At 37.8% G+C, this 22,664-nt stretch overlaps 1 protein-coding gene across 7 annotated transcripts in view; it reads left to right on the top strand.

Annotated features, from left to right (window-relative positions):
* The window catches only part of MAP3K4 (mitogen-activated protein kinase kinase kinase 4), a 481,171-nt gene that overhangs the window by 298,898 nt on the left and 159,609 nt on the right, over window positions 1-22,664 (top strand). For all 7 annotated transcript variants that reach the window (XM_053710936.1, XM_053710933.1, XM_053710939.1 and 4 more), the window contains 3 exons: window positions 2,786-2,902; window positions 10,592-10,691; window positions 10,768-10,851. In XM_053710936.1, the coding sequence (XP_053566911.1) occupies window positions 2,786-2,902; window positions 10,592-10,691; window positions 10,768-10,851 (301 nt within the window). The remainder of the gene's footprint in view (window positions 1-2,785; window positions 2,903-10,591; window positions 10,692-10,767; window positions 10,852-22,664) is intronic.

Below are 22,664 nucleotides of genomic sequence, written 5' to 3'. Positions count from 1 at the left end.
TATATATATATATATATATATATATATATATATATATATATACTTTGTAGCCCTTCCCAGTCAAACATCATATCCTTTTTAACCCTTTTAAAACCTTTTTAGCAATATTAAATTTGTTTTTTTTATTAAACGCGTCTCTCTTTCTCTCCTCTCTCTCTCCTCTCTCTCCTCTCTCCTCTATCTCTTCTGTCTCTCCCTCTCTCTTTCTCTCTTATATTTTACATGTGTTTTGTGAAACTTTTTATTTTAACCCTTGAAATTAATTCAAGTCTCAGGTCCTGCTAATTCTTCTAGCGCTAATATGGCTCTCACTCGAGCACAGCCCATAACTTTCAACTGTTTAAAATCAGTTATATTTAACGCAGTATCAATATCCATTGAAAGTAATGGGTGAGCTAGAGCAGTGTTTTTCAACCAGTGTGCCGTGGCACACTAGTGTGCTGTGAGAGATCCTCAGGTGTGCCACGGCAGACTGACAACAGTGTGACATATTTTTTAAACTTTGCTTGTTTTTTACTCCCAGTGCAAGGGTAGTTTGTAGGAGGCATGGCATAACAGCACAATACATACAGTATGTGTGTGTGTGTGTGTGTGTATGTGTGTATATATATATATATATATATATATATGCTGTATTAGGCTACAATGTGTGATTTTTTTTTAACTTTTGGGATGGTGGTGTGCCACAGGATTTTTTAATGTAAAAAAGTGTGCCACAGCAAAAAAAAGGTTAAAAATCACTGAGCTAGAGTATGGTCAGACGCACTAAAACTTCTCTGATAAATCTGTTTTGCCATGGACTTGTAATATCAATTTGCTCACTAATTTTATAGCGCTCCAGCGATATTGCTATCACGTCCCACGCTAGCATTAGCACAACACTTGTAATATGGATACATATGTTAAACACCCGCAAATTAGTGATGTCATACAATTGCCTCTCCTAGTTTGAGAGTAGGACTTAACCTTTGCAGGCGTTAAGCACCTTGTTATCTAGGGTCAGGGACGAATAAAGAACGTAGAGTATATCCTGTAATGTATTATAGAATGCTGTTTTGTGTTAGAATGTCTTTGTAATGAAATCACTTATCATTTTTGCACTTAGTTCCCTATGCCTATAATGCAACCTTCAGCCAGTAATCAACTGGTTCTCTAGTACTTACCATTCCAGTATATTTTTATAAAACATTAAATGTAACTTTAGCCTTCCTTATTATAACTCTGGTGTTGGAGTCTGAATCATGAAACCATGTTATATTGTCTCAAATAAATAACATAGCGGAGCGGTAGAAATCAAATATGTATGCCATTGCCTGAAAACTTGGATTATAGCGTTTTGAAGAAGAAAGAGTAGAATAGTTGGACCAAGTTGCTGTTGTAGACTAATTATGGGTTTATGGCAGTGTTGGCCAAAGTGTTTTTAGGGAATCAATACAAATATGAAAAGAGTTACCAATATCACTTTAGTGCAGTTAAAAAAGTAAATGATTTATTGTAGACAAAATATATATATCTTGTTCATTGTCATGTCATACCAACTGAAACGATCTGATGCATTTCCTGTGCCACCATGCATACTTCCTCAGAGATCCTAAATGCCATCAGAGGCTAGTTTAAATAGAACAAAGGTATGAGGGTTAGCCAATCATTGTTAAACCATTAATGACTATATTAGATTTCTTAACCCCTAAGGGTACATTTTCACAGTAGTCATGATTGGTCTCTAACAAAATATATATAAAGGTCATATTCCTAAAAAAACATTAAATAATTTACAGCTTTAACTTTAAATAGTTATATACAACAATAATTTATTAGGGAAATCAATATTTTTAATATTATTCTTCATTTCATAATTATTCAAATAGTTCACTGGGTTTCAAACCTGCCCTCGGCCTCCCTAACAGGCCACATTTTGAGGATATCTGAACTAGAGCACAGGTGAAACAATCAGCAAATTAGTAAACGGTTATTTTACCTGCTCTCACCTAAGGTAATCCTGAAAACCTGGACAGTTGGCAAAGCCTGAGGACAGGTTTGAAAACCAGTGATATAGTTCCTTAGTAGGTTAGGGATATATAAAAAGAATATAAAAAGGGCCATATCCCTTTTTAACTCGTTTCATTTTTATTAAAATGTATGTATATATGTATATATTAATTTAAAAAATATATAATTTTGGTTTGCTGTTTTGGGTGATAAAGCCTGGTCATTTATTTTGAAGCATACAAATGGTTACTTGTTTTCAAACACTGCTTTAGGGTGTTTAATGTATGTCCTTATTTTGTGTGTATATATATATATATATATATATGTGTGTGTATATATATATGTGTGTATATATATGTCTGTGTATATATATATATATATATATATATATATATATATATATTATATATATATATATATATATATATATATATATATATATATATATATATATATATATATAGTAAATATTTTGTACCTATATTGAATTTCATAAGACTGTATTGTAACATATCTAAGGTTTGTTAATGACCCTGGACAACAAAAATTTTGAACAGAATGTTTTCACATAAGCAATAGTATAATATGTATTGTGCGGTTTTAATGGGTGTATTGCAAAATGAGTCACATCATTTTAATTGACTTCTGCTGTTCCACCCTAAACCTTTTTCTCTTTTTTTTTCTTTGTCACTAATTAACAACATTTGTCACTGCAATTCATCTGTTTTAGATGGACAGTTAAATTATATGGATACACAGGTTCTTTTTTATTGTTTAATTGTTCTTTTGTTTTTAGTGATATAGCAGGAATGTTACTTAAATCTACGGGGAAATTTCTGGACTCCGGCCTGCAGGACAGCTGTGATGAATTCTGGGCCAGCACTGATGATAGCAGCGTTTCTGATGAAATTAGGTAATGCAGGCAGGAGGAGCTTTTAGTTGTGTAACAAATTACATCATGGCCTTTTCAAGTCTGTAAGGAGTTCTGTTGCCATAGCAATAACAACACTTGCAGCATCTGATATGTTTTTAAAGAATTCATTCAACCATTACCATTGTTTAGCCATAGGAACTTCCAATGGAATAAACAGACCTTTAAAAAAATAATTAGAGACTAAATATTAATAAAGATTTTGATTATGAAAAAAAAGCACATGGATTTGTTTTCAAATCCAGATAATTCTGTAATGAATGTATTTCTCCAACATAGGTGTGTCCGGTCCACGGCGTCATCCTTACTTGTGGGATATTCTCTTCCCCAACAGGAAATGGCAAAGAGCCCAGCAAAGCTGGTCACATGATCCCTCCTAGGCTCCGCCTACCCCAGTCATTCTCTTTGCCGTTGTACAGGCAACATCTCCACGGAGATGGCTTAGAGTTTTTTAGTGTTTAACTGTAGTTTTTCATTATTCAATCAAGAGTTTGTTATTTTCAAATAGTGCTGGTACGTACTATTTACTCAGAAACAGAAAAGAGATGAAGAATTCTGTTTGTATGAGGAAAATGATTTTAGCAACCGTAACTAAAATCCATGGCTGTTCCACACAGGACTGTTGAGAGCAATTAACTTCAGTTGGGGGAACAGTGTGCAGTCCCTTGCTGCTTGAGGTATGACACATTCTAACAAGACGATGTAATGCTGGAAGCTGTCATTTTCCCTATGGGATCCGGTAAGCCATGTTTATTACGATTGTAAATAAGGGCTTCACAAGGGCTTATTTAGACTGTAGACTTTTTCTGGGCTAAATCGATTGATTATTAACACATATTTAGCCTTGAGGAATCATTTATTCTGGGTATTTTGATATAATTATATCGGCAGGCACTGTTTTAGACACCTTATTCTTTAGGGGCTTTCCCAAAGCATAGGCAGAGTCTCATTTTCGCGCCGGTGTTGCGCACTTGTTTTTGAGAGGCATGGCATGCAGTCGCATGTGAGAGGAGCTCTGATACTTATAAAAGACTTCTGAAGGCGTCATTTGGTATCGTATTCCCCTTTGGGTTTGGTTGGGTCTCAGCAAAGCAGATACCAGGGACTGTAAAGGGGTTAAAGCTTAAAACGGCTCCGGTTCCGTTATTTTAAGGGTTAAAGCTTCCAAAATTGGTGTGCAATATTTTTAAGGCTTTAAGACACTGTGGTGAAAATTTGGTGAATTTTGAACAATTCCTTCATGTTTTTTCGCAATTGCAGTAATAAAGTGTGTTCAGTTTAAAATTTAAAGTGACAGTAACGGTTTTATTTTAAAACGTTTTTTGTACTTTCTTATCAAGTTTATGCCTGTTTAACATGTCTGAACTACCAGATAGACTGTGTTCTGAATGTGGGGAAGCCAGAATTCCTATTCATTTAAATAAATGTGATTTATGTGATAATGACAATGATGCCCAAGATGATTCCTCAAGCGAGGGGAGTAAGCATGGTACTGCATCATTCCCTCCTTCGTCTACACGAGTCTTGCCCACTCAGGAGGCCCCTAGTACATCTAGCGCGCCAATACTCCTTACTATGCAACAATTAACGGCTGTAATGGATAATTCTGTCAAAAACATTTTAGCCAAAATGAACCCTTGTCAGCGTAAGCGTGGCTGCTCTGTTTTAGTTACTGAAGAGCATGACGACGCTGATATTAATATCTCTGAAGGGCCCCTAACCCAATCTGAGGGGGCCAGGGAGGTTTTGTCTGAGGGAGAAATTACTGATTTAGGGAACATTTCTCAGCAGGCTGAATCTGATGTGATTACATTTAAATTTAAGTTGGAACATCTCCGCATTTTGCTTAAGGAGGTATTATCCACTCTGGATGATTGTGAAAATTTGGTCATCCCAGAGAAACTATGTAAAATGGACAAGTTCCTAGAGGTGCCGGGGCTCCCAGAAGCTTTTCCTATACCCAAGCGGGTGGCGGACATTGTTAATAAAGAATGGGAAAGGCCCGGTATTCCTTTCGTCCCTCCCCCCATATTTAAAAAATTGTTTCCTATGGTCGACCCCAGAAAGGACTTATGGCAGTCAGTCCCCAAGGTCGAGGGAGCGGTTTCTACTTTAAACAAACGCACCACTATTCCCATAGAGGATAGTTGTGCTTTCAAAGATCCTATGGATAAAAAATTAGAAGGTTTGCTTAAAAAGATGTTTGTTCAGCAGGGTTACCTTCTACAACCCATTTCATGCATTGTCCCTGTCACTACAGCCGCATATTTCTGGTTTGATGAACTGATCAAGGTGCTCGATAGTGACTCTCCTCCTTATGAGGAGATTATGGACAGAATCAATGCTCTCAAATTGGCTAATTCTTTCACTCTAGACGCCTCTTTGCAATTGGCTAAGTTAGCGGCTAAGAATTCTGGGTTTGCTATTGTGGCGCGCAGAGCGCTTTGGTTGAAATCTTGGTCGGCTGATGCGTCTTCCAAGAACAAGCTACTAAACATTCCTTTCAAGGGGAAAACGCTGTTTGGTCCTGACTTGAAAGAGATTATCTCTGATATCACTGGGGGTAAGGGCCACGCCCTTCCTCAGGATCGGCCTTTCAAGGCAAAAAATAGACCTAATTTTCGTCCCTTTCGTAAAAACGGACCAGCCCAAAGTGCTACGTCCTCTAAGCAAGAGGGTAATACTTCTCAGGCCAAGCCAGCTTGGAGACCAATGCAAGGCTGGAATAAGGGAAAGCAGGCCAAGAAACCTGCCACTGCTACCAAGACAGCATGAAATATTGGCCCCCGATCCGGGACCGGATCTGGTGGGGGGCAGACTTTCTCTCTTCGCTCAGGCTTGGGCAAGAGATGTTCTGGATCCTTGGGCGCTAGAAATAGTCTCCCAGGGCTATCTTCTGGAATTCAAGGGACTTCCCCCAAGGGGGAGGTTCCACAGGTCTCAGTTGTCTTCAGACCACATAAAAAGACAGGCGTTCTTACATTGTGTAGAAGACCTGTTAAAAATGGGAGTGATTCATCCTGTTCCATTAAGAGAACAAGGGATGGGGTTCTACTCCAATCTGTTCATAGTTCCCAAAAAAGAGGGAACGTTCAGACCAATCCTAGATCTCAAGATCTTAAACAAATTTCTCAAGGTCCCATCGTTCAGGATGGAAACCATTCGAACTATCCTTCCTTCCATCCAGGAAGGTCAATTCATGACCACGGTGGATTTAAAGGATGCGTATCTACATATTCCTATCCACAAGGAACATCATCGGTTCCTAAGGTTTGCATTCCTGGACAAACATTACCAGTTTGTGGCGCTTCCCTTCGGATTAGCCACTGCTCCAAGGATTTTCACAAAGGTACTAGGGTCCCTTCTAGCGGTGCTAAGACCAAGGGGCATTGCAGTAGTACCCTACCTGGACGACATTCTGATTCAAGCGTCGTCCCTCCCTCGAGCAAAGGCTCACACGGACATCGTCCTGGCCTTTCTCAGATCTCACGGCTGGAAAGTGAACGTGGAAAAGAGTTCTCTATCACCGTCAACAAGGGTTCCCTTCTTGGGAACAATTATAGACTCCTCAGAAATGAGGATTTTTCTAACAGAGGCCAGAATAACAAAGCTTCTGGACTCTTGTCGGATACTTCATTCCGTTCCTCTTCCTTCCGTAGCTCAGTGCATGGAAGTGATCGGGTTGATGGTAGCGGCAATGGACATAGTTCCTTTTGCGCGCATTCATCTAAGACCATTACAACTGTGCATGCTCAGTCAGTGGAATGGGGACTATACAGACTTGTCTCCAAAGATACAAGTAAATCAGAAGACCAGAGACTCACTCCGTTGGTGGCTGTCCCTGGACAACCGGTCACAAGGGATGACATTCCGCAGACCAGAGTGGGTCATTGTCACGACCGACGCCAGTCTGACGGGCTGGGGCGCGGTCTGGGGATCCCTGAAAGCTCAGGGTCTTTGGTCTCGGGAAGAATCTCTTCTACCGATAAATATTCTGGAACTGAGAGCGATATTCAATGCTCTCAAGGCTTGGCCTCAGCTAGCAAGGACCAAGTTCATACGGTTTCAATCAGACAACATGACGACTGTTGCGTACATCAACCATCAGGGGGGAACAAGGAGTTCCCTAGCGATGGAGGAAGTGACCAAGATTATTCTATGGGCGGAGTCTCGCTCCTGCCACCTGTCTGCTATCCACATCCCGGGAGTGGAAAATTGGGAAGCGGATTTTCTGAGTCGTCAGACATTGCATCCGGGGGAGTGGGAACTCCATCCGGAAATCTTTGCCCTAGTCACTCAGCTGTGGGGCATTCCAGACATGGATCTAATGGCCTCTCGTCAGAACTTCAAAGTTCCCTGTTACGGGTCCAGATCCAGGGATCCCAAGGCGGCTCTAGTGGATGCACTAGTAGCACCTTGGACCTTCAAACTAGCTTATGTGTTCCCGCCGTTTCCTCTCATTCCCAGGCTGGTAGCCAGGATCAATCAGGAGAGGGCGTCGGTGATCTTGATAGCTCCTGCGTGGCCACGCAGGACTTGGTATGCAGATCTGGTGAATATGTCATCGGCTCCACCTTGGAAGCTACCTTTGAGACGAGACCTTCTTGTTCAGGGTCCGTTCGAACATCCGAATCTGGTTTCACTCCAGCTGACTGCCTGGAGATTGAACGCTTGATTTTATCGAAGCGAGGTTTCTCAGATTCTGTTATCAATACTCTTGTTCAGGCCAGAAAGCCTGTAACTAGAAAGATTTACCACAAAATTTGGAAAAAATATATCTGTTGGTGTGAATCTAAAGGATTCCCTTGGGACAAGGTTAAGATTCCTAGGATTCTATCCTTCCTTCAAGAAGGATTGGAAAAAGGATTATCGGCAAGTTCCCTGAAGGGACAAATTTCTGCCTTGTCGGTGTTACTTCACAAAAAGCTGGCAGCTGTGCCAGATGTTCAAGCCTTTGTTCAGGCTTTGGTTAGAATTAAGCCTGTTTACAAGCCTTTGACTCCTCCTTGGAGTCTCAATTTAGTTCTTTCAGTTCTTCAGGGGGTTCCGTTTGAACCCTTACATTCCATTGATATTAAGTTATTATCTTGGAAAGTTTTGTTTTTAGTTGCAATTTCTTCTGCTAGAAGAGTTTCAGAATTATCTGCTCTGCAGTGTTCCCCTCCTTATCTGGTGTTCCATGCAGATAAGGTGGTTTTACGTACTAAACCTGGTTTTCTTCCAAAAGTTGTTTCTAACAAAAACATTAACCAGGAGATTATCGTGCCTTCTCTGTGTCCGAAACCAGTTTCAAAGAAGGAACGTTTGTTGCACAATTTGGATGTTGTTCGCGCTCTAAAATTCTATTTAGATGCTACAAAGGATTTTAGACAAACATCTTCCTTGTTTGTTGTTTATTCAGGTAAAAGGAGAGGTCAAAAAGCAACTTCTACCTCTCTCTCTTTTTGGATTAAAAGCATCATCAGATTGGCTTACGAGACTGCCGGACGGCAGCCTCCCGAACGAATCACAGCTCATTCCACTAGGGCTGTGGCTTCCACATGGGCCTTCAAGAACGAGGCTTCTGTTGATCAGATATGTAGGGCAGCGACTTGGTCTTCACTGCACACTTTTACCAAATTTTACAAGTTTGATACTTTTGCTTCTTCTGAGGCTATTTTTGGGAGAAAGGTTTTGCAAGCCGTGGTGCCTTCCATTTAGGTGACCTGATTTGCTCCCTCCCTTCATCCGTGTCCTAAAGCTTTGGTATTGGTTCCCACAAGTAAGGATGACGCCGTGGACCGGACACACCTATGTTGGAGAAAACAGAATTTATGTTTACCTGATAAATTTCTTTCTCCAACGGTGTGTCCGGTCCACGGCCCGCCCTGGTTTTTTTTTAATCAGGTCTGATAATTTATTTTCTTTAACTACAGTCACCACGGTACCATATGGTTTCTCCTATGCTAATATTCCTCCTTAACGTCGGTCGAATGACTGGGGTAGGCGGAGCCTAGGAGGGATCATGTGACCAGCTTTGCTGGGCTCTTTGCCATTTCCTGTTGGGGAAGAGAATATCCCACAAGTAAGGATGACGCCGTGGACCGGACACACCGTTGGAGAAAGAAATTTATCAGGTAAACATAAATTCTGTTTTTGTGCAGCATCCATTGGGCAGCTGTGATCTCTGTAAGCCTTAAAGGGACACTGTACCCACATTTTTTCTTTTGTAATTCAGAAAGAGCATGCAATTTTAAGCAACTTTCTAATTTACTCCTATTATCAATTTTTCTTCGTTCTCTTGCTATCATTATTTGAAAAAGAAGGCATCTAAGCTTTTTTTTGGTTTCAGTACTCTGGACAGCACTTTTTTATTGGTGGACAAATTTATCCACCAATCAGCAAGGACAACCCAGGTTGTTCACCAAAAATGGGCCGGCATCTAAAGTTACATTCTTGCATTTCAAATAAAGATACCAAGAGAATGAAGACAATTTGATAATAGGAGTAAATTAGAAAGTTGCTTAAAATTTCATGCTCAATCTGAATCACGAAAGAAATTTTTTGGGTACAGTGTCCCTTTAAGGCTGTGACACACTGCAAGCGGAGCGGTGCGCAGCGTGTAGATGCAGCTATGCACGCTCGGTGTGTCCTGCCTTTTCATCTCTGAGTACTCTGCTGCGTCAGGTCGCGTAGCTGAGCACTCAGAGATGAAATAATTGAACTTCAGAAGCGATGCGAAGCAGCTGCATCGCTTGCAGTGTGTCACAGCCTTTAAGGGAAAGCATGGTGTGTTTGGCATCTTCAGAGGGGAGGAGATTTTTTGATGTTGAAGACGTGTACCTTGGAACCTATAGTTTTGCACTGTAATCAAGATGAAGCAACTGTCAAAATGTTCATATAATCATTCACTAAAAAAAAAAGTATTTTACTGAAAATGAATGATCTGAAGTTTTAGTAAATGAATATATATATTCAGCTACACTTTTTTCCTTCTTAGCAAGGTTGTCCAGCCTAAGCTCTGGGCACCAAAATTAATTTTGTCTGAGCTTTTTCTGGCCCCTCTTTCCCTCTTAATCACACTTTGTTTTGTGTTTGTAGCATTAAAATATTTTGCATTAGCTATGTGAAAAATATCTGATTTTGTTATATGTTATGCAAATGGATAATAAAAAAAAGTTGTCCTCTGTTTTTGGCATTTGTTTATTTCTGATATTGAATATATTACACCAGAAGTGCAGTTCAAAATATCTTTGAAAGCATGATTCTATGGATATTAGATATTCGACCACTTTTGGCATAATATATTCAGTGTTTGAAATAAATGAATGACGCAGCATGTGAAGCATAACTAGATATTCTCAGTGTGCCAGCATTTTAAGTACTGCAGCTGCTCAGAGCACCAGTGGGGCTTGTATCATGTCAGCAATTAGCAAATTGAGTCATTACCAGAAAATACAAGCACCTAAGGCTGTGTTTAAAATGCTGGTGCACAGAGCATACTTAAATACACTCGTGAAAGCTATAGCTCTTGTAAGACGCATATTTGGTAATTCATGTATATTGCAGAAATGCTTTTATTCAAAAGAAATGCATCCATGTGAATTTCACCATTGGCTGGGATGTCCCTTTAAGTCTATGACGGCCCTTCTGATAGCTGTATTTGTAACTTGATTGATGTGTCTTTGACAGGAGATCTGTTATAGAGACCAGCCGAGCACTGAAAGAGCTTTTCCATGAAGCTAGAGAAAGAGCCTCGAAAGCCCTTGGTTTTGCAAAAATGTTAAGAAAGGTAATCGGAAACTTTCAGTTTGTGCTTTTTTTTCCTATTCTATAAACACATTTTCATTATAAATGTCTGTTTTCAGGACCTGGAAATAGCAGCAGAGTTTACTTTCTCAGCACCTGTACAGGATCTACTAACGTATTTAAAAACAAAGAATTATGCAAAGGTATGTGGGATTATAATTTCTCTCTTTCTTTCCCATGTATACAGTGATTTATCAGTGATTTATTATCCCTATCCCATGTATACAGTGATTTATTATCCCTATCCCATGTATACAGTGATTTATCATCCATATATCATGTATACAGTGATTTATCATCCATATCTCATGTATACAGTGATTTATTATCCCTATCCCATGTATACAGTGATTTATCATCCATATATCATGTATACAGTGATTTATCATCCCTATCTCATGTATACAGTGATTTATCATCCCTATCTCATGTATACAGTGATTTATCATCTCTATCTCATGTATACAGGGATTTATCAGTGATTTATCATCCCTATCTCATGTATACAGTGATTTATCATCCATATCTCATGTATACAGTGATTTATCATCCATATCTCATGTATACAGTGATTTATCATCCCTATCTCATGTATACAGTGATTTATCATCCCTATCTCATGTATACAGTGATTTATCATCCATATCTCATGTATACAGTGATTTATTATCCCTATCCCATGTATACAGTGATTTATCATCCCTATCTCATGTATACAGTGATTTATCATCCATATCTCATGTATACAGTGATTTATTATCCCTATCCCATGTATACAGTGATTTATCATCCCTATCTCATGTATACAGTGATTTATCATCCCTATCTCATGTATACAGTGATTTATCATCTCTATCTCATGTATACAGGGATTTATCAGTGATTTATCATCCCTATCTCATGTATACAGTGATTTATCATCCATATCTCATGTATACAGTGATTTATCATCCATATCTCATGTATACAGTGATTTATCATCCCTATCTCATGTATACAGTGATTTATCATCCCTATCTCATGTATACAGTGATTTATCATCCCTATCTCATGTATACAGTGATTTATCATCCATATCTCATGTATACAGTGATTTATTATCCCTATCCCATGTATACAGTGATTTATCATCCCTATCTCATGTATACAGTGATTTATCATCCATATCTCATGTATACAGTGATTTATTATCCCTATCCCATGTATACAGTGATTTATCATCCATATCTCATGTATACAGTGATTTATCATCCATATCTCATGTATACAGTGATTTATCATCCCTATCTCATGTATACAGTGATTTATCATCCCTATCTCATGTATACAGTGATTTATCATCCCTATCTCATGTATACAGTGATTTATGATCCCTATCTCATGTATACAGGGATTTATCAGTGCTTTATCATCCCTATCTCATGTATACAGTGATTTATCATCCTTATCTCATGTATACAGTGATTTATCATCCCTATCTCATGTATACAGTGATTTATCATCCCTATCTCATGTATACAGTGATTTATCATCCCTATCTCATGTATACAGTGATTTATGATCCCTATCTCATGTATACAGGGATTTATCAGTGCTTTATCATCCCTATCTCATGTATACAGTGATTTATCATCCCTATCCCATGTATACAGTGATTTATCATCCATATCTCATGTATACAGTGATTTATCATCCATATCTCATGTATACAGTGATTTATCATCCATATCTCATGTATACAGTGATTTATTATCCCTATCCCATGTATACAGTGATTTATCATCCATATATCATGTATACAGTGATTTATTATCCCTATCCCATGTATACAGTGATTTATCATCCATATCTCATGTATACAGTGATTTATCATCCCTATCTCATGTATACAGTGATTTATCATCCCTATCTCATGTATACAGTGATTTATCATCCCTATCTCATGTATACAGTGATTTATCATCCATATCTCATGTATACAGTGATTTATCATCCCTATCTCATGTATACAGTGATTTATCATCCATATATCATGTATACAGTGATTTATCATCCCTATCTCATGTATACAGTGATTTATTATCCATATCTCATGTATACAGTGATCTATCATCCATATCTCATGTATACAGTAATTTATCATCCATATCTCATGTATACAGTGATTTATCATCCCTATCTCATGTATACAGTGATTTATCATCCCTATCTCATGTATACAGTGATTTATCGTCCATTGCACATGTATACAGTGATTTATTATCCCTATCTCATGTATACAGTGATTTATTATTCCTATCTCATGTATACAGTGATTTATTATCCCTATCCCATGTATACAGTGATTTATTATCCCTATCCCATGTATACAGTGATTTATTATCCCTATCTCATGTATACAGTGATTTATTATCCCTATCTCATGTATACAGTGATTTATTATCCATATCCCATGTTTAGAATGATTTATTATCCCTATCCCATGTTTAGAGTGATTTATTATCCCTATCCCATGTATACAATGATATATTATCCCTATTCCGTGTATACAGTGTTATATTATACCTATCCCATGTATACAATGATATATTATCCCTATTCCGTGTATACAGTGTTATATTCTCACTATCCTATGTACAGTATACAGTGATATATTATCCCTATCCCGTGTATACAGTGATATATTCTCACTATCCTATGTACAGTATACAGTGATATATTATCCCTATTCCTTGTTTACTGTGATTTATTATCCCTATCTCATGTCTACAATGATATATTATCCCTATCCCATACAGTGATATATTATCCCTATCCCATGTATACAGTGTTATATTATCCCTATCCCATGTTGACAGTGATATATTATCCCTATCCCATGTATACAGTGTTATATTATCCCTATCCCATGTATACAGTGTTATATTGTCCCTATCCCTTGTATACAGTGTTATATTATCCCTATCCCATGTATACAGTGTTATATTATCCCTATCCCATGTATACAGTGATATATTATCCCTATCCCATGTATACAGTGATATATTATCCCTATCCCATACAGTGATATATTATCCCTATCCCATACAGTGATATATTATCCCTATCCCATGTATACTGTGTTATATTATCCCTATCCCATGTATACAGTGATATATTATCCCTATCCCATGTATACAGTGTTATATTATCCCTATCCCATGTATACAGTGTTATATTATCCCTATCCCATGTATACAGTGATATATTATCCCTATCCCATACAGTGATATATTATCCCTATCCCATACAGTGATATATTATCCCTATCCCATACAGTGTTATATTATCCCTATCCCATGTATACAGTGTTATATTATCCCTATCCCATGCCATGTATACAGTGTTATATTGTCCCAATCCCTTGTATACAGTGTTATATTATTCCTATTCCATGTATACAGTGTTATACTATCCCTATCCCATGTATACAGTGTTATATTGTCCCAATCCCTTGTATACAGTGATATATTATCCCTATCCCATGTATACTGTGTTATATTATCCCTATCCCATGTATACAGTGTTATATTATCCCTATTCCATGTATACAGTGTTATATTATCCCTATCCCATGTATACAGTGTTATATTGTCCCTATCCCTTGTATACAGTGTTATATTATCCCTATCCTATGTACAGTATACAGTGTTATATTATCCCTATCCTATGTACAGTATACAGTATTATATTATCCCTATCCCTTGTATACAGTGATATGTTAAAGGGACATTGTATTGTATGCTTTTTCCTTTGTTTCATATATCATAGGACATTGCAAAAATTTTAAAAAATGCTACCGCTCTGAATAAATCACCATTTTATAGTCAGGTTTATAGAAGCTTGCTCATGTAGTTGTCCCCATCAGCCAGTATATATTAATACAGCTGTATTATTCATTGTGCACACACAAAAGCATTTCCTGTATGTTTGATATAAATTTTAACACGTTATTCAATCTCCCCATCACCCCCCCCAAAAAAAACATGCACAATAAAGAAAAGATTACACTGTCCCTTTAATGGTTAACTGTCAAAATGTTAGGTGCCTGTGTATCATTATGGCAGTTAGACAGAAACTTGGAGCCATGGGGGCTTTATCAAGTGTCGGGCGGACATCGCTAAATGCCGACAGTATACGCTGTCGGGATTTAACATTGCACAAGCATTTCTAGTGAAATGCTTGTGCAATTCCGCCCCCTACAGATTTGCGTCCAATCGGCCGCTAGCAGGGGGTGACAATCATCCCAATTGTATCTGATTGGGTTGATTGCTATCTGCCGCCTCAGAGGTGGCAGATAAGTTAAGGAGCAGCGGTCTTAAGACCGCTGCTCCTTAACTTATATTTCCGGTGAGCCTGAGGGCTCGCACAGAAACTGCTGCATTCACAGCTTGATAATTTGACCCCATAGAGTCACAGCTACTATAATGTCTGTGCCATTATCAATTTTTCTTCTTCTTTTGGTATCTTTTGTTGAAAAGCAGTGATGTAAGCTTAGAAGGCAGCCCATTTCTGGAGCACTATATGGCAGCAGTTTTGTAAAAATGTTATACATTTGCAAGAGCACTAGATGGCAGCATTATTTCCTGCCATGTAGTGTTCTGGATGCCTACCTAAGTATATCTTAAAGGGACATGAAACAGAAATTTTCTCTTTCATGATTTAGAAAGAGCATGCAATTTTAAACAACTTTTTAATTTACCCCTATTATCTAATTTGCTTCATTCTCTTGATATCCTTCTGAAAAGCATATCTAGATAGGCTCAGTAGCTGCTGATTGTTGGCTACTCATAGATGCCTCTTGTGATTGGCTCACCCGTGTGCATCACTATTTCTTCAACAAAGGATATCTAAAGAATGAAGCAAATTAGATAATAGAAGTAAATTGGAATGTTGTTTAAAATCACATGCTCTACCTGAATCGTAAAAGAAACATTTTGGGTTTAGTGTCCCTTTAAACACAGAATATCATGGGGGAAAAAAAGCATATTTGACAATGGAAGTAAATTGGAAACTTTGTAAAAATGGTGTGCTCCGTCTGAATCTCAAAAGACATTTTTTTTTGGGGCATTGATATTCTTTTAATATACTTTTAAATATAAAATAAATGTCAGCCCCTACATTAGAAGATTAGGAATATGGGACAAAATGGTTAGCTAGCTATTCTGTATACACAAGGAGGGCCATTTGGATCTAACTTTTAAAATTGGTAATAAATAAACACGTTGACAGCATTTTTGTTGTCTATTATAACATTTTGTCTTCTGCACATTTGAGTTTTAAATACGTTTTTTTGTTTTTTTTTAAGTGTATGATTTTTGTTAACAACATGGTTTTGTATTCTGTCACATCTGTTTGTTGTTTTTTATTTTTAAATCATTCGGGAATGTGTACTATGTGCATGCATTGGCATTTTACCCTGCCTAACCATAACATTATTGTCCCTTCATGTAATTATCCAGTAGGTATATGTGAATTAGGCAGATGTTTGAAAATACCTTATGCTGATATTTTGTGTGTTATGTCTAAGAGATATTTGAATGGGATAGAAAGGATTTCTCTGGACTCTTGCTTTTGTGGTTAGCATGTTTTTTACATAACTATTTGGCATCAGTAGAATAACTTGTAAAACTTGAAGGCTGTGTTTTGTCTGGTTAGAGATGGAAGCTTAGAAAAATCAGATATCAGTGATGCAAATTTGATACCTAAATCCAATGGGAATCATTGATGCACATTGTCTAACTGTGCCTTACCTAAACACTTTGTAAAGACCAAATGTTCTGTGGAAAAATGTGTTTCTTTTGGCTTGTACATAAAAACTGTTGGACAGCGCCCTGTGTTATTTTGTAAATCTGTTAGACTGTTTGATGTTCCACCATATTTCTTTCATGTAATTGGCAAGAGTCCATGACCTAGTGACGTATGGGATATACAATCCTACCAGGAGGGGCAAAGTTTCCCAAACCTCAAAATGCCATAAATACACCCCTCACCACACCCACAATTCAGTTTTACAAACTTTGCCTCCTATGGAGGTGGTGAAGTAAGTTTGTGCTAAGATTTCTACGTTGATATGCGCTTCTCAGCATTTTGAAGCCCGATTCCTCTCAGAGTACAGTGAATGTCAGAGGGATGTGAAGGGAGTATCACCTATTGAATGCAATGGTTTTCCTCACGGGGATCTATTTCATAGGTTCTCAACAAGTCCTTCCCCATTCCTATGTGCCTCTTGCCTTTTTTCTCTATAAAGAGGGCTATGCTGTTGCATTTTTTCCCATTCCTGAAACTGCCATATAAGGAAATTGATAATTTTGCTTTATATGTTGTTTTTTTTTCTTACATTTTGCAAGATGTCTCAATCTGATCCTGTCTCAGAAACCACTGTTGGAATCCTGCTGACTGATAACCGTTCTACCAAAGCTAAGTACATTTGTTGTAATCTTATGGAGATTATATCTCCAGCTGTGGTTTGTAATAAGTTGTCATGACAAACTTTTACATGCAGACAATGTGTCCATCAGTAATAATACATTGTTTGTTGCTGTTCTTTTAATATGTAATGTATACCTGTGAATTTATAAGAATTTTTTGCTGATTCTATTCAGAAGGCTTTGTCTGCCATCCCGCCTTCTAATTAATGTTTTTTTTTTTTTTCCCCAGTTCCTGATACTATTTCTGATATGATTTCTAAGGAATGGAATAGGCCTGGTACTTCTTTTATTCCTTCTTTAAGGTTTAAAAAATTGTATCCTTTGCCAGCAGTTTCTTTAGAGTTTTGGGAAAATATCCCCAAAATTGATGGGGCTATCTCTACTCTTGCTAAACGTACTACTATTCCTACGGAAGATAGTATTTCTTGTTAAGATCCTTTAGATAGGAAACTTGAATCTTATCTAAGGGAATCTTATTTATTTTCAGGTCTTCTTAGGCCTGCAATTTATTTGGTTGATGTTGCAGCTGCTTCAACTTTTTGGTTGGAGACTTTAGCGCAACAAGTATTGAATCATGATTTGTCTAGCATTGTTAACTTGATTCAACAAGCTAATAATTTAATTTGTAATGCCTTTTTTTGTTATCAAAATTGATGTTAAATCTCTGTCTTTAGCTATTTTAGCTAAAAGAGCTTTGTGGCTTAAATCTTTGAATGCTGATATGACTTCTAAGTCCAGATTGCTATTTCTTTCCTTCCAAAGTAATAAATTATTTGGTTCAGTTGGATTCAATATTTTTAACTGTCACTGGGGGGAAGGGAGTTTTTTTGCCTCAAGATAAGATCTGAGGGTAAATTTAAAGCTTCTATCCGTTTTTGTTCTTAAATAAGGAACAGAAACCAAATTCTTCCCCAAGGAATCTGTTTCCAATTGGAAGCTTTCTTCAAATTGGAATAAATCCAAGGCATTTAAGAGATCAAAGCCAGCCCCTAACTCCGCATGAAGGTGCGGCTCTTATTCCAGCTCAGCTGGTAGGGGGCAGATTAAGATTTTTCTAAGATGTTTGGATCAATTTGGTCCAAAATCATTGGATTTAGAATATTGTCTCTCAGGTGCAGAATAGGATTCAGAGTTCTCTCACGCATTCCAGCAGACTTGTTAAAGGCTCAGGCTTTCCTGAAGTGTGTTTCAGACCTGGAGTTATCTGGGGTAATCATGCCAGTTCCGTTTCAGGAACAGGGTCTGGGGTTTTCTTCAAATCTATTCATTGTCCCAAAGAAAGTAATTTCATTCAGACCAGTTTTGGATCTAAAAATTTTGAATCGATATGTAAGAGTACCAACTTTCAAAATCGTGAACTATAAGGTCTATTCTGCTTTTTGTTCAGCAAGGGCATTATATATTATATAGACTTACAGGATGCATATCTTCATATTCCGATTCATCTAGATTGCTTTCAGTTTTCTGAGATTCTCTTTTTTTAGACAAGCATTACCAATTTGTTGCTCTTTCGTTTTTAGCTTAGCGATAGCTCTAGGAATCTTTTCAAAGGTTCTTGGTGTCCTACTCTCTGTTATCAGAGAGCGGTTTGTGCAGTGTTTCCTTATTTGGACGATATCTTGGTACTTGCTCAGTCTTTACATTCTGCAGAATCTCACACGATTCAACTACTGTTGTTTTTTCAAAGACATGGTTGGAGGATCAATTTACCAAAATGTTCCTTGATTCCTCAGACAAGGGTCACCTTTTTAGGTTTCCAGATAGATTCAGTGTCCATGACTGTCTCTAACAGACAAGAGACATTTTAAATTGGTTTCAGCTTGTGGGAACCTTCAGTCTTTATTATTCCCTTCAGTAGCTATGTGCATGGAAGTTTTAAGTCTCATGACTGCAGCATCGGACGTGATTCTCTTTGCTCGTCTTTGAGACCTCTCAAGCTTTGTATGCTGAATCAATGGTGCAGGGATTATACAAGGATATCACAATTAAAATCCTTACATCCCAGTGTTTGACTATCTCTGACTTGGTGGTTAGATCACCATCGTATAGTTCTAGGGGCCTCTTTGGTTCGTCCAACCTGGACTGTGATCACAACAGATCCAAGTCTTTTCAGGTTGGGGAGCTGTTTGGGGATTTCTGACAGCACAAGGGGTTTGGAAATCTCAAGAGGCGAGATTACCAAACATTATTTGGAAACTCCGTGCGATTCTCAGGGCTCCTCAGTTTTGGCCTCTGTTGAAGAGAGAACCGTTCATTTGTTTTCAGACAGACAATATCACAACTGTGGCATATGTCAATCATCAGGGTGGGACTCACAGTCCTCAAGCTATGAAGAAGTATCTTGGATACTTGTTTGGGCGGAATCCAGCTCCTGTCTAATTTCTACGGTTCATATCCCAGGTATAGACAATTGGGAAGCAGATTACCTCAGTCGTCAGACTTTACATCCGCGAGAATGGTCTCTCCACCCAGATGTGTTTTCTCAAATTGTTCAGATGTGGGGGCTTCCAGAAATAGATCTGATGGCATCTCATCTAAACAAAAAACTTCCCAGGTACCTGTCCAGGTCCAGGGATCCTCAGGCGGAAGCAGTGGTTGCATTGACACTTCCTTGGTATTATCAGTCTGCTTATATTTTCCCGCCTCTAGTTCTTCTTCCAAGAGTGATCTCCAAAATCATCATGGAGCAATCGTTTGTGCTGCTGGTAGCTCCAGCATGACCTCACAGGTTTTGGTATACGGATCTTGTTCAGATGTCCAGTTGCCAACCTTGGCCACTTCCATAAAGGCCAGACCTTCTATCTCAAGGTCCGTTTTTTTCCATCAGGATCTCAAATCATTAAATTTGAAGGTATGGAAATTGAATGCTTAGTGCTTAGTCATAGAGGTTTCTCTGACTCAGTGATTAATACTATATTGCAGGCTTGTAGATCTGTTTCTAGAAAGATTTATTATTGAGTTGGAAGACTTACATTTCATGGTGTTCTTCTCATAAATTCTCTTGGCATTCTTTTAGAATTCCTAGAATTTTACAGTTTTTCAGGATGGTTTGGATAAAGGTTTGTCTGCAAGTTCCTTGAGGGACAAATCTCTGCTCTTTCTGTTTTATTTCTCAGAAAGATTGCTAGACTTCCTGATATTCATTGTTTTGAGCAGGCTTTGGTTCGTATCAAGCCTGTCATTAAATCAATCTCTCCTCCTTGGAGTCTTAATTTAGATTTGAAGGCTGTTCAGGCTCCTCCGTTTGAGCCTATGCATTCTTTGGTCATTAACTACTTTCTTGAAAAGTGTTGTTTCTTTTGGCCATCTCTTCTGCTAGAAGAGGTTCTGAATTATCCGCTCTCTCTTGTGAATCTCCTTTTCTTATTTTTCATCAGGATAAGGCGGTTTTGGGGACTTAATTTAAATTCTTACCTAAGGTTGTGAATTCTAACAACATTAATAGAGACATTGTTGTTCCTTCCTTGTGTCCTAACCCTAAGAATTCTTTGGATAGATCCTTACATTCTTTGGATGTGGTAAGAGCTTTGAAATATTATGTTGAAGCTACTAAAGATTTCAGGAAGACTTCTAGTCTATTTGTTATATTTTTTGGTTCTAGGAAAGGTCAGAAGGCTTCTGCTGTTTCCTTGGTTTCGTAGTTAAGCTTTTGATTCATCAAGCTTATTTGGAGTCGGGTCAAGCCCCGCCTCAGAGAATTACAGCTCATTCTACTAGATCAGTCTCCACTTTGTTGGTTTTTAAGAATGAAGCTTCAGTTGATCAGATTTGCAAAGTAGCAACTTGGTCCTCTTTGCATACATTTTCTAATTTCTACCGTTTTGATGTATTTGCTTCTTCGGAAGCAGTTTTTGGTAGAAAAGTTCTTCAGGCATCTGTTTGTTTGATTCTTCTGTTTATGTTTAAGTTTTTCTTTTCAGTTTATGAGAATAAACTTATATATTGGGTTGTGGATTAATTTTTCAGTGAAAAATGGCTGTTTTTATTTTATCCCTCCCTCTCTTGTGACTCTTGCGTGGAGTTCCACATCTTGGGTATTGCTATCCCATACGTCATTAGCTCATGGACTCTTGCCAATTACATGAAAGAAAACATAATTTATGTAAGAACTTACCGGATAAATTCATTTCTTTCATATTGGCAAGAGTCCATGAGGCCCACCCTTTTTGTGGTGATTATGATTTTTTTGTATAAAGCACAATTATTTCCAAATTTCTTTGTTGATGCTTTTTACTCCTTTCTTTATCACCCCATTTCTTGGCTATTCTTTAAACTGAATTGTGGGTGTGGTGAGGGGTGTATTTATAGGCATTTTGAGGTTTGGGAAACTTTGCCCCTCCTGGTAGGATTGTATATCCCATACGTCACTAGCTCATGGAATCTTGCCAATATGAAAGAAATGAATTTATCAGGTAAGTTCTTACATAAATTATGTTTTTTTCAGGTTCTGTGTAACTTTGTGGTTGATAAGCTAATTTCTTTGTGGGCACCCACCCTCAGTGACTGGATATACCAGATTTTTTAGTTGTTTTAGTGTGAATAGACAAGTAAATAATTTGTCTAAAGCAAAAGCTGCTGCACCAAACTTTATAGAATTTGGAACTTGAATTGATTTTATTCCCTATTAGTTGCTTTTTTGTTTGGTGAAAAAATGAGTTGTGGTGTAACGTTTAAATTTTTTTAAATTGCCTTATATTTATACATTTCAAGCATGCTCAATAGTAACAAAACTGAAAAAAATAAAACAAGACATGCTGCTAGTGATCTGGTTGGATAGTGCTTTGGGAGTTGTATTGGGGATGTTAAGTGCCTGTATCTTTGTACACATGTAGACTTTTAAATATCCCAATCCTGATTTAATTAATTGCATACTAAGTTAAAGGGACACTGAACCCAATTTTTTTCTTTTGTGATTCAGATAGAGCATGCAATTTTAGGCAACTTTCTCTTGTTAAGTGTATCCAGTCCACGGATCATCCATTACTTGTGGGATATATTCCCTTCCCAACAGGAAGTTGCAAGAGGATCACCCACAGCAGAGCTGCTATTTAGCTCCTCCCCTCACATGTCATATCCAGTCATTCTTTTGCAACCCTCAACATAGATGGAGGTCGTGAGAGGACTGTGGTGTTTTATACTTAGTTTATTTCTTCAATCAAAAGTTTGTTATTTTTAAATGGCACCGGAGTGTGCTGTTTTTTTCTCAGGCAGTATTTGGAAGAAGAATCTGCCTGCGTTTTCTATGATCTTAGCAGAAGTAACTAAGATCCACTTGCTGTTCTCACACATTCTGAGGAGTGAAGTACTTCAGAGAGGGAATGGCGTGCAGGTTTTCCTGCAAATAAGGTATGTGCAGTAAAATATTTTTCTAAGGAATGGAATTGACTAAGAAAATGCTGCTGATACCGAAGTAATGTAAGTAAAGCCTTAAATGCAGTGAAAGCGACTGGTATTAATAGAGATATATACTCTTCAAAATATGTGTT

Source organism: Bombina bombina, chromosome 4, assembly GCF_027579735.1.
Source record: "Bombina bombina isolate aBomBom1 chromosome 4, aBomBom1.pri, whole genome shotgun sequence".
In the NCBI taxonomy this organism is placed as follows: domain Eukaryota; kingdom Metazoa; phylum Chordata; class Amphibia; order Anura; family Bombinatoridae; genus Bombina; species Bombina bombina.
Note: the sequence above shows the minus strand (reverse complement) of the source record. Positions and strands in the feature narration are given on the sequence as shown.